Below are 13184 nucleotides of genomic sequence, written 5' to 3'. Positions count from 1 at the left end.
GCCATTTGCACGCACACACCATAATTAAGCTGATGCCTCAAGCATCACAGCACTGGGGAAATGTGTTGTCTGAGAAGGCAATCTTTCCCTGTGCCTTCCAGATGTCCTCAGATGACTTTGGAGACCTGTAATTGGTGGTCATTCTCTTGGGCTTCAACAAGTTCACAAGTGCAGCTCTTGCACGTTGGATAGCTGGTGCTGCGTCAGTCAGTAAATACAAACTTAGCAGACACAAAGTGCTGTTTACATTTTAGTCACAGTAATGCAGGAGTGCATGGGCGTTTAGAGGTATAAGCCTATACTTTAAAAGTTAATTTGTAAAATAAATCTGTTATTTGAGCTCTAAATATATGTTTGCTGTACCACTCGTTAATTTATTAATAAAACAGATGTGATAAGTCTCTTGGCCCGAATAAACCAGCACAGTGATTAAATCTGGGTTTGGTGACTGTGTATGTTTGACAGTTGACATCTAAGTAAATTGAACTTCTAACAGTAAATTAATAAATTGAACTGTTAAGACGTCCATTTGAAGTTAAATTCTGGAAACACTGATGTGAGGTTGGTTAAAAATTCAAACAAATGGATGGGTAATACATCAGTGATTTCTATAGTCTGTTATGGTCATATCTGAGCTATTTATTAAGTTTACATTGTCCTGTACAACTTTAAAGGCACCAGCTAAAGAAAAACACCTATTGTAGCAAGTATGTGTCTGGAAACATAAAGGGCACAAACCTGTAATCATTCACATAGAAAAAAAGCAACAGTAAGACAAAAGAAACTTGTTTTAGAGATAGATGTGTCCTGTTTGCAAAATACACAATGTGCAGTTGTAGTGTGTTTCTTTCATTCATCTGCACATTCTTTTCATTATATTTTTCCTTTGTTTCTAAAGATAAAGCTCATCCCTGTTTTAGTTCTTAAAGAAAAGGTGAATTCATCTGTGAGTTAGATAAAGCCTTTTGCAGATGCAAACCTAAAGTTTCCAACTGCATGCCTGGCAGAAACCCTTGAAGCAGATTATCACCATAATGAGTGTCCTATAAAAGCTATTTACTGATGGCTCCTCTGAGATAAGACCTCAGTTTGTTTAAAGTATATTTCAGCCTGCTAATCTTGTGAGTCCCTGCTGACAGAAGACCCTTTCCAGTCCAGTAGATGTGTTTGCTTTTGGAAACACCCTGCTCAATAAAGGGGATAAGGATCTCTCACCCGGCTGGAGAGGGTTTTTTTTTGTTGGCCTGCAGAGGCTGTTTGATTTGACTTTGGCTTGATTGCCTTTCCTTCATTCAGCTAATTAAGAGCATGCTTGGTTGTTGTCAACATCTCGTTGAGGAATGAAAAACTGCGGAAGGGTTTGCCCACTTTCCAAGGGCAACGGGGGAAAAGGCGCCCAGCACCTGACAGTGATAAATGTTTCTCCACTGTCTTAATCCCCGACTCGTCTGATTTCTTACTTTGCAACACTTAGCAACCTGTCTCAACCTATTCCTGGTTAAATGTGGCTAGGTGCTTGTGCACTCGACTTTATCCAGTCTAAATGTCTGCAGCAGCATATGTCTTTTATTAAAGTTTTAGAAATTATGATAATTCAAATGGCACAAAGGCTGATTGGTGTTGATGCTTGTTGTAGATGTTTTCCATCTGCTTTTGTGCAAATGGCTCTTATAACAGCCGTGCATACCTGCCAGCATGGGTGTATAATGTTGGGGAGTTTTTTTTAAGGTTATTGTGAATCAGTTTACAAGTGATGAAAATAACCACGTACAGTGAAAAGGATAAAATTGCTGAAAAAATTATGTTGCATCAGAGGATGTTAGAATACCTTTATTTCCATACAATAAGTATGTATTGCTGAGAAAAATAAAGCATTATTCTGTCTGATGTGTTTCTGAAGTCCATCACCATAAACTCTTATCATCCATACCGCATCTTAGTCAAAGCAGCCCCGGTGGCTCACGAGTTGCTTCTGCTGCATGTTGGTGGATTCATCTGCTTGGGGGCATTGAAGTTCAAAGAAGTGAAACGAGCAGGTTTCGGCAATTAACACTTCTTACAATGTTAATTCAAACAAAATTAGCTGTGGTTTGAGGGAAACCTGCATATAGTGAAACCATTTTAGCAAGAATATATTTCAAAAGCTAAATGAGCTCTTGCATGTCATTTTTTGTTGGTTTTCTTCCTGTGCTGCTGCTTGCAATAGGCCTCCGCTATACTGGTAGCTAATTCTCCAAATTAACAAATCTATGTCCTTTTAGTATGTAAGGCTGGCTCCATGGACAAAGGAGGTAATTATGATAATTCTGCTACGAATAAGAGATGATGGGCTTAATACATTATACAAAGTCATCTTCGGCTTAATTATTTCACCAAAGGCTTACCTTGCTCTTTGAATTAAATCTGTGTTAACACTGGCAGCTGGAGTTTGTCTGCGAGGTGAAAAGTTTAAGAGTGGCAGGATTTATGTTTGAGTCACCACCCCAGCACAGTAATTGAAAGAGTTTTTTCTTACTTGCTTTTTTTTTGGATTGTGAGCAGTTTGGTTCTGTTCAAGGGCAGTTCTGCAGATGAGGAAAAGCAGCAGAGGCCAGACACGGCAATGGGCGCGTTCAGGTACAGTTTGAGAGAGTTCATGGTGCAGCGCACAAACGTTGCCTCTGTTGAATTTGGCCGCTTTGCTTCATTGATGTCTCTGATTGAATGGAGTGGCTAGCAATCCTGTCAGCTTGAGCTGTTTGTACTGCACGGCCTATAGAGCTGCTGTTTAAATAAGCATGGCTCCGATAAGCTCACAGCCAGAAAGCCGGACTTACCTGGGATCTAGGTATCAAAGGGTAGATGACATCTTGGCCAGGGGCCCTGAGCACATGCTGTCCCCAGTATAGGCAGTGAAGAGCGGATAATGACCAGTTCCACCTTGACACAGCCAAGCAAATTTGCAAACCAGTCGGCTCCATGCCTCATCTGAGTCTTGTGCTGTTCTTTCCCCTCATCTTCCCTGCAGCCTTGACAGTTGCTCAGGATTTATTGGACGGGTCAGTGCAATTGGTCACACTCTTCAGAGGACAGTACGACATAAAACAGAACAAACTGGTTAATGTAGAAAAATGAGTTTGTGAATATCCCTTTGAAAAATACAGGGTCGTAAGAGGAGATTTGATTACCTCAACAAAGACAGGAAAGAGGAGCAGGTTTATTGCAGCTCAAAGAACTGACACACTTTCGTACTACTTTGCAGTTTTGATAAACATCTGCTGTTTAGTTAAGTTTTTTTAACTTAAAGCAAACATTATTTCCAATATTAAACATGTGGTAGCATATAATTTGGGAATGTGGATTTTTTTGGTTCAAAATATTCCATTAAATACTGTCTTTGAGAGTGCTGATTTTTCTGACCAAAGGCATGCTTGATTTGTGCTCTTTTATACTTGAATGTATAAATATGTATATTTGTATACTTTAGATTACTCAGTTTTTATCTGTTGTTTTTTGAAAATGTTTTCAGATTGAAATCTTGCTTTTAAACAATATGTGCTGCTCTGATAAGTCTGATACTTTTGTGGCATTGGACTGAGTACATCAGTCAGCATGTTGCTTTCTTCTGTGGTCCCACAAGTGTCTTCAGAGGTGGTAATCCCAAAATTACAAGCATCTAATTTTTAACATTGTGCAGGTTACAAGCTAGTGATCCAATCATTTTTAGTTCACTTCTCCTGCTGAAAGTTTTAGCCACAGATTGGTCTGCAGTTTGTGTTGCATTCCTTCCTTGAGTTTTAGCCCTTGCTATACTGATTCTTCTTTGTATATGACTGAAAGTAGGCTGAAGTCAACAACCTAGTTTCTTTTAGCAATAAATCCATAAATAGCCAGCAGAGAGGCAGTAATGTACTGTTACTGTTTGGTCACAATAAATAGTCTCATGTTTTCTTTGTGCTGTAACCTGTGGCACACCTGTTATCTAATGGATATGAAGTGGGTGCCTTCTTGGAATGTATTTATTTTGAGTAGGAGGCAGAAAATCTTTTTGGACCAACATAACGCTTATGGAGACATATACAAGCCTGGAAATAACAGAAACAGAGGAAAATCTGGCCATCTAATGCAAATTAGTTATTAACGGTCTTCAGTGTACGTTCTCTCTCTGATAATTGGTAATTGCAAATTGCTTCATGCTTCATCCTGAGTCTCCACTCTTCAGCTAACTTAAGCTACTGTACGTGCCTACAGAGACCTTGTTGTGCTAATGTATAACTTCCTGTTCTTGAATAAGTATTAATGGGTGAAACATGCATTTCAGCTGCAGTCTGTCCATAGGAGTGGCCTTCATCAGCTGAAACTTTCTTTCACAGGAAACATATTTTCCTTTGTATATTAAAACCTCTGCAGTGCTATCACTGTCTATATGTACAGTACATGAGCTTTAAAGCATGAGGCATTTTCTGATGGGCTGCCTGACAATGACATTATAGCATGTCAATATAATACTGTATAAGATCACATTTTTACACAAAAGCCGCGAATTTACTAAATGTAATTTGCATTATATACCCATATATTCCTTTATTTGCAATATTTTGTTTATGGACATACTGGATGAAAATAGTGAGAAGCCCCATTCAAATGCATAGGTGTGGCTATCTTGAGGAACACAAGATAGACTGCCATCACCTTGTTCTGAACAGAATGATCTCCAGATCTCAATCCTACTGAAAGTGCCTTTATGGAAAAACAGGTGTCTGGTGTATCAAGATTTTTCATGACCTTATGGAAAATACATCATGCCCTATTCAAGCCATTTCTTGTGTTGAAAAAGGAGCAGCATGTTATGCAGTAGGAAGCCTAAAGGGTTTCTGCTTGTGCCTTTTGATTCATGTTTCACCCTAGGTTCTGAAGAAGTCCTCTGAGTTGAGGATTATGAATACGTTCGCACCCTAAACTAGAGTCATAGCAATAGACCAATAAACCACAACCTATCAATCATGTTAAAGGAAACCACACAAACCTGAAGAGCTCCACAGCTGAAAAGTTGTTTTTCTTTCTTTTTGCTATTTATAGAAATGCTATAAACTTCTACTTGTTCCTTTGAAGGAAACCATTCATGTTTTTTTCCAATTTGTTTACCTTTTAGGACAAGCTTGTTTAAAATCAACTCTGAATGTGGGAATAGAAATTTAGATTCAGGCTGAGTTTACCTTAACATTAAAACAGTGCTTAAGAAATTGCACAGTTGATTTGCTTTTACACATCTGAATACTGATCAGTGCAAATCCAATAGAGTAAACCCGCTGAGAGTCCCGAGGCAGGAGGCAGCTGGTTTCTGAGCAGTGGAGAGTTATTGCTTTGCTCTTTTGGGTTAGTAAAACTAAAAAAAAAAATGAAAATATGATATCCTCTTGCTGAGTTTACAGAAAAATGAAGACACATGGAATGCTATGCAGTTTACTGTCATAAATGAATAAGGAGCTAAAATTTTGCAGAATTCAGACTAATTCATACATCTAAGGTGCCAGCAGTGATATTTTAGGAGCTGTATTAATGTTTAACAACAATATATTTATAAAACATCTTGCCTGAAAGTTTAATTTTCCACTCAAAAAGAGTCATGAATATAAAATAGTCACCACTTTCACAAGTAATCGGTTCTCTGTTATCTACTGTAAGTCCCTGTAACACAGTGTATTAGACAAATAGCATAAGAGCTTGAACCTGATCTTTCTCACCACCTGACAGAACATGAATGCTTCAGCAGTTGAATCCTAATGGTCCAGCTGAAATACTGGGTTGGCTCAGGCTGGCCATTTAAAAAATGGCATGATATTTAAAAAATATATATTTATAAATATTCTGCTTTCAGTTGCTTGGCAGATGTCATTTATGTGCATAAGATGAACATCTGGTATAGTTGTTCAGGTGGGTAGCTGCGTCAGCATGCGTAGGCTACAAAGGAACAAGTAATAGGTTTATTCCATGCTGAAAAAAAGAAGAAAGAAAACACGTTTCAGCCGTGGAGCCTTCTTCAGGTGTGAGCTCACACCTGAAGAAGGCTCCACGGCCGAAATGTGTTTTCTTTCTCCTTTTTTTCAGCATGGAATAAACCTATATCTGGTATAGTTGGCGTCTGAGAATAATGGTTTAGTATGCATTAGTGTTTTCTTAATAATTGATAACACTGTATAATGTATTATAAAAAATTAGTCTCTAGAAATCATTAGCAGAGCACTAAATGTTTATGCAATGTGAATGTTATTCAGATTGTATAAATACGGGAGTGTCAGAAGAGAAATATATGTGTATGCTTTTACTGAATTATTTGTCTTCTCAAGAACTAATTGTGGTCACAGTTAGAACAAAATAATACACTTTAGCAAAGCTCTTCAAACACAGAATAGGTGTTAGAGAAAAGAGTGTTTCCATGCTTAATCGGGTTCTGTATTTTATCTTTGCTTTGCTTTATGTTTCTTTTAATCAGGGATGCTACCAGTGTTAATAAGGAAGCTTCTCAGCTATGTACAGTATCATGAATGAATGGGTGTGGAAAATATTTTGAAAAGCAAGGCTCTTAGGAGATTTTGTTGTTGTTTTTTCCTTAGGAGGTTAGTTTGTGAATATGCCTTAAAATCAATTTCTTAATTGCTGTTAAGAAGTACATTGCACACACTTTAAAGTTGTGGTTTACCCCAAGGAACAGTTCAGCATGAAGTTTAGGGCGTGTTTGTTCTCTTCATTAAAAGAAATGAAAGAAGGAAGATGGGAAAAAAATCTCATGGATGGCACCCCAGGAATGTCAGTGTGAAGAAGTGTATGGAGTCTTTGTCTTTGGAGTCTGGAGAACAGTAGTTACAAAAGCACCTTATAGCCAGGTGTTAAGAGGTGTGCTAGAAGTAGCATACCACATGGACAAGGAGCATTACTAATAGACACCTGTACTCTTGTGGTTTTTGTGCAAAGGACCCTTCTTTATCTGTGTACAGAGCTTGTGGGTTTGTGGTCTCCACCTTCTGCGCAGTATCCAGTACACAGAGGCTGATCTGCCCGTTACATTATGCATTTTCATCCCAGGGGTTCTGTGTTCATTGACAGCTGGAAAATGAACATTTTTTCTGTTTTTCTTGTTGAATGAATGTGCAAGGTTTTTGGAAACATTGGTGTCTGGTTTCTCAAGATTGTTCAGTCAAACCTAAAGAAAGCCTTGGGGCTGAAACTCCAATACCCACCTCCAGTTCTTTTGATCTCTTAATACAGAGTTCAAAAAAGTGTATGATGTTCCTAATTAAAGGTTTTCCATAGCCCAGGGGCTAATTTGTCATATGGTTTTGAAAAATAAAAAATATAAAACCTTGCTAAAAATTCTGACTTAAAAACGTAAAATTAGCCTTTGATAAATTTCGTATCTTTGATTTGTGCTTTTCTTTGTTACACCTGTTTGTATTCTGTGCACATTTTAGAAGTGTAGTCTTACTGCCCTTTAAAATGCTTGTGATCACTTCAGTGATGTTCCTAAGCAGTAAGTAATTATCTCTGTGAGCCACACATGAAAGGTCAGCTCCATTGCTGTAACTGATGACAGGGTTGAAATGTAGAAAAAGCTTCCATACTAATTTGAAGCAGTTTATTTTTTACTTTATTTTTATAGATGTCTAATGATTTTTATACCTTTCAATTTGTGTTGCTGTAGAAAAATAAAAGTTTTGTATTTCCTTTGTTTGTAATTTCCAGTTATAATTACAACTACTGCTGGAAATAACACGCATAATATTGCTTATATTTAAAGAGTAGCACATCAGTCCTGTTTTTTATCCCACTTTCCAGTTTGAGTGCATTTAAAAATCTAAACTGACTCACAGATCATAGTTTTTTTATTTTAGTTTTTGTATATATCATTATTTAAGGACATGCTTTCTCCAAGACCTTTTTTAAAAAGCAACAGCAAGAATAAAACCTCTCTGATCATCAGAATTCCCAGGGCAAGCTACAACAAGAGACCTTAAGTGAATTTGTACTTACCAGTTTTCCCAGAGAAACATGTTTGATTCTGTAGGATGTCAGTCTGTGCTTATATGTACAAGTATTTTGTTGTTGTTTTTTTACAAAAAGAAGCTATTTTTAAACTGAATTTTAAAAGCACATTAAAAATAACTTAAAAGATTGAAGCTTTATGTGTTTATTTTCTTTCACATGAGATACACCTTAAAAATACACATATCTGCTCTTCAACCAGCTCTGTAGTTGCTAATCAGACCAGCTGCTTATACAGATGGAACCACAATGTTTCCATTAGTATAATGAGCAAGTCATTAACTTTTTCACATTAAGTGCATTTAGATTAATGCATCTGTTTTAAAGGTCTCAAAATGTTGTGTCAACTTACCATCTCTCATCTCCTGCTTTCTCTCTAAGGTATTGGAGGGATGGAGGAGTGGATATTGAAGTCAGCCACCATATCAACCTCTCCAGCCTGTCCTCCCTTCACCCCACTCAATTTTGAGGCCACGCCCATCGTCCGTGTAGCTGTGGAGCCCAAGCATCCAAGTAAGGCACCTCCCATTAATTCACCTTGTAAGTTTTCTCTTTGGACTCCTCTGTCAGAAGGGAATTTGGCACTACCACAGAATGGGCACTGTCGAGCGATGTGCCTCCTTTTGCCTTGTGGGCCCAGTGCTAGGCGCCAGTCTTAACAGTGTTACAAGGAGCGATGCAGCTTGTGCTGACAGCTCTGCAAGCACACCCATCTAGGAAGCCACAGGGGGTGCTGTAGTGGGGAAGAGTAACTAATTATAAATTCAAGTAGGCAGAAGGGTGAGGCATCTGAAGAAGGCTCCACAGCTGAAATTTTGTGTTTCTTTTCTTCTCTTTTCAGCACAGAATAAACCTTTATTTGTTCCTAATTATACATTCTGTCCAGTATAGCGCCTTCCTCTCAATTCCAGGATTCCCCGGCCAACAGCTCAGGACCTCCCCTCCTGACCGTGCACGGCATGTTGCGTGCAGCCCTTGGTCGCAAGTCCTGGCTGTAGTCATAATCTCATTACCGAGCCTAGATTCTAAACCGTAATCTCCAGACAAGCACCTGCAGTGTCTGAGGCTCACGGAGCCCCAAGTGAGTTTGCTTTTATAATAAGAAATAATTCCTTTTAGTCTCTTCCTTTGTTTTGTTACAAGTGTCTGCAAGGCATATGTAGGTTGAACTAAAAAACGGACTGCAGGAAAGTTAATCTTAGCTGTGGCAGTCTGTTGAAGTGATTAGAATTATATGGTGTGACTTAATGGCTCCCCATTAGCATTGTAACATCTCCTCATATGGCGTTGTTAATACAGTGTGCCTATTAGGCAACAAAGAAGGACTGTGGACAGGAAAAACTGCATAGAGTTGATGAAGGAGCTGGCTTTTCTGATGTTTTTTTCTTTCTCCTAACATTGGGCTTCCTAAATGCTTCTCTTTTCACTGTCAGCGCCTGTCACTGGGTTTGCCTCCTATTCAGAAGAAACTCATGAGAATGGATGCATTTAATGGCAAACAGATCATTTTCTGTTTTTGTGGTTGTTCCTCTGTGTTTAACTCTTCAGAATCAACAGCAACAGAATTTGCTTCCTTATAGCTCTAGCCGACTAGGTGGGTTAAGTAGTCTTGACTTCAAAAGAGCAGTGCTTTGCCTTTCTACTTCAAAACTTGAAAATGTGTTGTAGAAGCAATGCACAGATTTGAATTTAGACTAAATTCAATAACAAACTCAATAGTTAGTGTTGTATTTCTTACTGACATACAATACTAGGAAACATCAAAACATTTAACAGTTTTAAAGGGCTTAACTATACAGTAATTGCTAATTAAGTTGTTTGTAGTGTTCCACTGTTCTACTTTATTTTTATTGAAAAATACCACTTTTTAAAAATGGTAAATGCATGCCAGTTCACCTGCATGTGTTGCATTTCCAGTTCAGCTCATTACATGGATAAAGATGCTGTGTTGAGGAAGGCTTGTATAAAGGATATTTGCTTTCAAACAAAAAAGTAGGAATTAAAGCCCTGCTTAGCCTAAGGCTCTGTGTAACCAGGAATAACACAGAAGAGCTAAATACACTACTTTCACTACTGCCCAGGTGAGATGCCAAAGCTGGTACGTGGAATGAAGCTACTTAACCAGGCTGACCCCTGCGCTGAGGTGCTCATCCAGGAGACTGGGGAGCATGTGCTGGTGACGGCAGGAGAGGTCCACCTGCAGCGCTGCTTGGATGACCTGAGACAGAGGTGAGTACAGGGCATCAGGGCTGCCAACCCCCCCAGGACACTGCTTTCTCTTGGGAAGCACACAGGACAGCAGGTCTGCCAACCCCCCCAGGCCTCTCTTTCCATGTAGACAGCACACTGGGAACCATGGCTGCCAACCCCCCAGGGCACTGCTTTCATTTGGGAAGGAATCAGGGCATCAGGGCTGCCAACCGCACCACACCACTTCCTTCAAAACATGTTAACAGGTTCAAAACTGTGATTTATCTCATAGTAAAGTCAACTACTTATTACAGCTAACCTTTATATTCATGTCGAGCCATACATTTGTATCTCACCAGTTATAAAAACAACTCTGTGCATATTTGGAAATCTCCTTTGTACAAATCATACTAAATATGAATGATTTATACTAAGTATGAATGAATTAATGCCTGAAAAGGCATGTTTTCTAAACATTCTTCATATTTTTTGGCTGTGCCAGCTTCAGAAATAGACCAATGAACAAATAGTGAACTGAGCATTAATAATAATGACAAAATATGCACGTGTTTTGAATTTCCAAAACACTAGCCAGCTGGTCTCAATCTTTGTGACCACAAGGAGAACCATTTCATTTGTCTTCAATGGTATCTTATCATATGATAAATATGTGCATCATATATGCAGTTCATATTGACCGGAACCCTTGTCTTGATGTTTCCCCTCTGATAAGGTCATGCAAGGAGAAATAAACATTCAGGTAAGATAAATTTCACAGTGAGAGCTTTAATGCATTCTTGTCTCCTCTCAGGTTATAATTGGCCTACACATAAAATAAATAATTTGTCTGAGCCAAAGGCTTTCTGACACCTAGCATTTGATTTGTCATAAGAAAGGCAAGGCACCCATCACAGGCTTCATTTTTTCAAACGTTGTTTGGCAGTTCTCATGCAACGCTCTTAAGAAGAAGCAATTCGAAAGTGAGCAGGACTCACACAGAGCATTCTCTGTTCATACAATGAATGCAGGAGTTTGTCCTTCCACACAATCCATATCCCACTCCCATTGCCCCAAGACTTACTCGAGTGTTGGAGTTTCTGATAAATGCCTAAAAGGTTTTCAAGTTTTGGTGATTCCTTGATGACAGTTTTTGATATATGTGTTCATGAAACAAAAGTATTCTCTTCCATGGCATTAAAGAACAGCTGTGCCTCAGACAGAAATGTAAAATAATTGAAGCAGCTTCTTCTTTGCCAATAAGCCCAGCAGGCCTTTATTTAATCTTTAGCACTGTGTTATTAGCTTGCTGAATAAGAGTTCACGGAAGATGTGACTAAATGAACACTAATTGGTAGTATCTACATTCCCCTACCTTGTTTACTCAAGGTAAAACTAAAAACTGGTAAAAAAAAAGCACCTTGTCTTGTTCATGTCTCAGCAAGTTACATACTATATATCTTGCTCATTTTTCTATATTTCTTTTAAGTGTAGGTGTGATTTGTAAAATAAATGTCTGAAGACATTCTTGTAATCCAAGCAGGATTTGTCATAGCTGTAGATTTATGGAAAAGCCCATAGGTTTGATCAGTTCCTGAGTACATCTGCAGCTGGAATGCAGTGGTTTACTTTAAGGTTAGAAACCAAATGGAAGACTTGCAATAAATGCCTTACTGACCTTTTGTGTGAATTGTGTGGGAAAAGTCATGCATTCATGCACTTTGGAACTCCAGCTCCATTTTTTCATTAAAAAATTAGGATACTTACAAATACCTCCATTAATAAGACCCAAAGCACAGAACATTGAACACAGCAACGTACTGTACATAACAGTCACCTGAGTACTCATGAGAACTAGGAGAACATTTTATCAAGCTTGTCTCATTGTATCCAACTTAAAGGGATCGTAAATGTGAAAGAAATTCATTTAAATTTACCAACATCGTGGACTGAAAGGGTCTTTCACACCTGTCCAGCAATCTTCAGGACAGCACTTAACATCTTTACATACTGTACAAAAGTTAGTCCTCATTAAAGGTACAGTGATCTTGCAACACCTGATGAAATGTTTGTAATCCACAAACTATAATGTTGAGAGGAGACTGTGATGATTGCATTTAGAAAATGTACAATTTTACAGTTCCTTTCCTCCAGTAATGTGCGAATTAACATGCCTCTTCACAAACAAACAGGGTTACTTTCTTAAACCCATTACAGGTGATGTTTTAAAACAAGTCATGATAAAGGCACAAGTCACAGCTTAGATAGGTGTGTGTTTTTCCTGTTTTTATTGAGGCCTTGAAGACATGTAAACTTAAACTGATAAGTAACATTTTTCTCATTTGTAGTTCTAGCTGTTAGGTAATACAATTATTTATGTTTTTGTAAATTAAGAAGAGTTTGTTAAAGTTGTTCCAGTCAAATACCCATCTGTATAAATGACAAATGTAAGTAGCCTTGAGTAAAAGTGTCAGACAAATTAATTACTAATTAGCTAGTAACAGGTTTTGACTTCCACTATGAAGTGTCAGGGTTTAACAGGCTGATGCTTTTCATTGCTGATCGGTTTGTGCTGGCTGGATTGTCAATATAACAACAGTCCTTGAGCCTAGGCTAAAGTAAATCCAACTGCAGTTTTGTATGAGTGACAGTGGATCTACAAGACCTCTTCTCAGCTAAAAAAAATTGTGTAGAAATGCTGTGCAATACCATTTAAGATTTGCAATTCAGTATTGGCTTGAGAGTTCATATTAAAACAGAGCTTACAAAAGTTAGTAAATTAAGCATAAGAACACAATCACCAGTCTGTTAGCTCTCTATCTAAAAAACAGATGCACTCTTTAGAGTTTTGAAGATTGAATAAATGTTGGCCTCATGTTGTTCCACTGATTATTAATGACCGATCATGATATACTCAAGTGAATTTGACTATCGCAGAAGCCCTAAACCACCTTATTAGTGAGACAGTTGTTTGGACA

At 38.2% G+C, this 13184-nt stretch overlaps 1 protein-coding gene across 3 annotated transcripts in view; it reads left to right on the top strand.

Annotated features, from left to right (window-relative positions):
• Nucleotides 1-13184, top strand: part of efl1 (elongation factor like GTPase 1) — a 91553-nt gene that overhangs the window by 60946 nt on the left and 17423 nt on the right. For 2 of the 3 annotated variants that reach the window (XM_069190468.1, XM_069190467.1), the window contains exons 16-18: nt 2542-2616; nt 8401-8532; nt 10101-10248. In XM_069190468.1, the coding sequence (XP_069046569.1) occupies nt 2542-2616; nt 8401-8532; nt 10101-10248 (355 nt within the window). The remainder of the gene's footprint in view (nt 1-2541; nt 2617-8400; nt 8533-10100; nt 10249-13184) is intronic. The other variant, XM_015343046.2, reaches the window with a different exon arrangement.

Source organism: Lepisosteus oculatus, chromosome 5 (genome assembly GCF_040954835.1).
Source record: "Lepisosteus oculatus isolate fLepOcu1 chromosome 5, fLepOcu1.hap2, whole genome shotgun sequence".
Taxonomy (NCBI): Eukaryota; Metazoa; Chordata; class Actinopteri; order Semionotiformes; family Lepisosteidae; genus Lepisosteus; species Lepisosteus oculatus.
This window is presented reverse-complemented; position numbering and strand designations above follow the sequence as displayed.